Consider the following 2,500-nt stretch of genomic DNA (forward strand, 5'->3'; position numbering starts at 1 on the left):
ATATATTAACGAAGTAGTAATAGTCTTACTGTATGTATATACATTAATTATGAATATATGTACTTTAGTTAATAATGCCCTTACTGTATGTAAATTAACGAAAAGTACATGTACTTTAATGAATAATGCCCTTACTGCATATATATGCAATAACGAAAAAATATATGTACTTTAACGAATAATGAACCATTTCGTCTAAACGTTTCGCGAATAACGGCCGCCCACACACCTCCCAGGACGAAGCAGCAGCCCCCTCTGCAGCATCCGGCCGTGACCTCGCTGGCCGCCCGTCTGGGGAGGACGCCGGCACAGGTCCTCCTCCGCCACCTCGTCCAGCTCGGCATAGTCGTCGTGCCCAAGTCGTCGAACCCGGAACGACTCGAGCAGAACCTCCGAGTGAGTCCGAGAGGTTCTTAGGGGAAGGGTTCTGAGGCTTTTGTTGTTGTTGTTGTTGTTGGTGGTGGTGGTGGTGTTGTTGTTGGTGTTGTTGTTGGTGATATTATTGTTGTTGTTGATGGTGATGTTGTTGTTGGTGGTGATGTTATTGTTGTTGTTGTTGATGGTTATGTTGTTGGTGTTGGTGTTGATGGTGATGTTGTTGTTGATGTTGTTATTGTTGTTGTTGTTGGTGGTGGTGGTGTTGTTGGTGGTGTTGTTGGTGATGTTATTGTTGTTGTTGTTGATGGTGATGTTGTTGTTGTTGTTGATGGTGATGTTGTTGTTGATGTTGTTATTGTTGTTGTTGGTGGTGGTGGTGGTGTTGTTGGTGGTGTTGTTGGTGATGTTATTGTTGTTGTTGATGGTTATGTTATTGGTGTTGTTGTTGGTGATGTTATTGTTGTTGTTGATGGTGATGTTGTTGTTGTTGTTGTTAATGGTGATGTTGTTGTTGATGGTGATGTTGTTGTTGTTGTTGTTGATGGTGATGTTGTTGTTGGTGGTGTTGGTGTTGTTGTTGTTGATGGTGATGTTGTTGTTGTTGTTGTTGACGGTGTTGTTGTTGTTGATGGTGTTGTTGTTGACGGTGTTGTTGATGGTGTTGTTGTTGACGGTGTTGTTGTTGCTTTTGATGGTGTTGTTGTTGTTGCTGTTGATGGTGTTGTTGTTGACGGTGCTGTTGTTGTTGTTGATGTTGTTGTTGTTGATGGTGTTGTTGTTGTTGTTGATCGTTAAGTTGATGGTGATGTTATTGTTGTTGTTGATGGTGATGTTGTTGTTGATGGTGATGTTGTTTTTGTTGTTGATGGTGATGTTGTTGTTGTTGATGTTGTTGTTGTTGATGGTGATGTTGTTGTTGATCGTTAAGTTGATGGTGATGTTATTGTTGTTGTTGATGGTGTTGTTGTTGTTGATGGTGATGTTATTGTTGTTGTTGATGGTGATGTTGTTGTTTTTGATGGTGATCTTTTTTGTTGTTGTTGTTGATGGTGATGGTGATGTTATTGTTGTTGTTGATGGTGATTTTTTTTATTGTTGTTGTTGTTGATGGTGATGTTTTTTATTGTTGTTGTTGTTGATGATGATGTTGGTTGTGTGGTGTTGGTTGATCATGCATCGGGATCAAAGGTGTGTCTCTAAGAGCTGAAATCATTCGTACATTTATGAATTTAATTTGATTTATTCTCATATATCTGTATGATTCTGTACATATCACCAGCACCGTGTTGTTATTCAATCACAAGAGATGATATTAAACAGAAAATAAACGAATGGTATATGATATTTTCCGTATTACATATTACTTTTCACTTCTATCTCTTAAAACAAATTGATAAATCTTCCCTTCTCTTCCTCTTATTGCTTCTTGCTCTCTTTTACTCTCAATCCTCTTGTCTTCTTCTTTTCATCTCGCTTCATTTCAATGCCATCTCCCTTCCCCATCCTCTCTCCTCTTTATCCTTGCCTTTTCTTTGTCTTCTCTCTCTCTCCCACTTCTTTTCATGTCTTTCTAATGTCGCATCCTGTCTCTCCTTTTCTCTCTCACTCCTCTTTCTCTCTTTTCTTTTTGATTCTCTCTTCCTTTCTTCCCTTCATTCATTTCTCGTGTTTTCTCTTTTTCTTCTCTTCATTTCTTCCCATTATTGATTCCTCTTATTCTCTTCTCTCCTTCCTTTCATCTTCCTTTTTTTCCTTCATTCATTCTTCTTATTCTCTTCTACCCTCTCTTCCATTTTCCTCTCTCCCCTTCATCTATTCCTCTTCTTCCCTTTCTTCCCTCTTCCTCCCTCCCCTTCTTCCCTTTCTCTTCTTCCCCTTTCTGCCCTCTTTCTCCCTCCCCTTCTTTCATTCCTCTTCTTCCCTTTCTTCGATCTTCCTCCCTTTCCTTCTTTCCTTTCGCTTCTTCCCCTTTCTTCCCTCTTCCTCCTTCCCCTTCTTTCATTTCTCTTCTTCCCCTTTCTTCCCTGTTCCTCCCTCCCCTTCTTTCATTTCTCTTCTTCCCCTTTCTTCCCTGTTCCTCCCTCCCCTTTCTTCCCTCTTCCTCCCTCCCCTTTCTTCCCTC

At 40.4% G+C, this 2,500-nt stretch overlaps 1 protein-coding gene across 1 annotated transcript in view; it reads left to right on the plus strand.

Moving 5' to 3' along the window:
* The window catches only part of LOC113804731 (1,5-anhydro-D-fructose reductase), a 10,270-nt gene that overhangs the window by 6,967 nt on the left and 803 nt on the right, over positions 1 to 2,500 (plus strand). Inside the window, exon 7 of the mRNA XM_027355623.2 lies at positions 237 to 396. Coding sequence (XP_027211424.2) covers positions 237 to 396 — 160 coding nt within the window. The remainder of the gene's footprint in view (positions 1 to 236; positions 397 to 2,500) is intronic.

Source organism: Penaeus vannamei, chromosome 37 (genome assembly GCF_042767895.1).
Source record: "Penaeus vannamei isolate JL-2024 chromosome 37, ASM4276789v1, whole genome shotgun sequence".
Classification (NCBI taxonomy): Eukaryota; Metazoa; Arthropoda; class Malacostraca; order Decapoda; family Penaeidae; genus Penaeus; species Penaeus vannamei.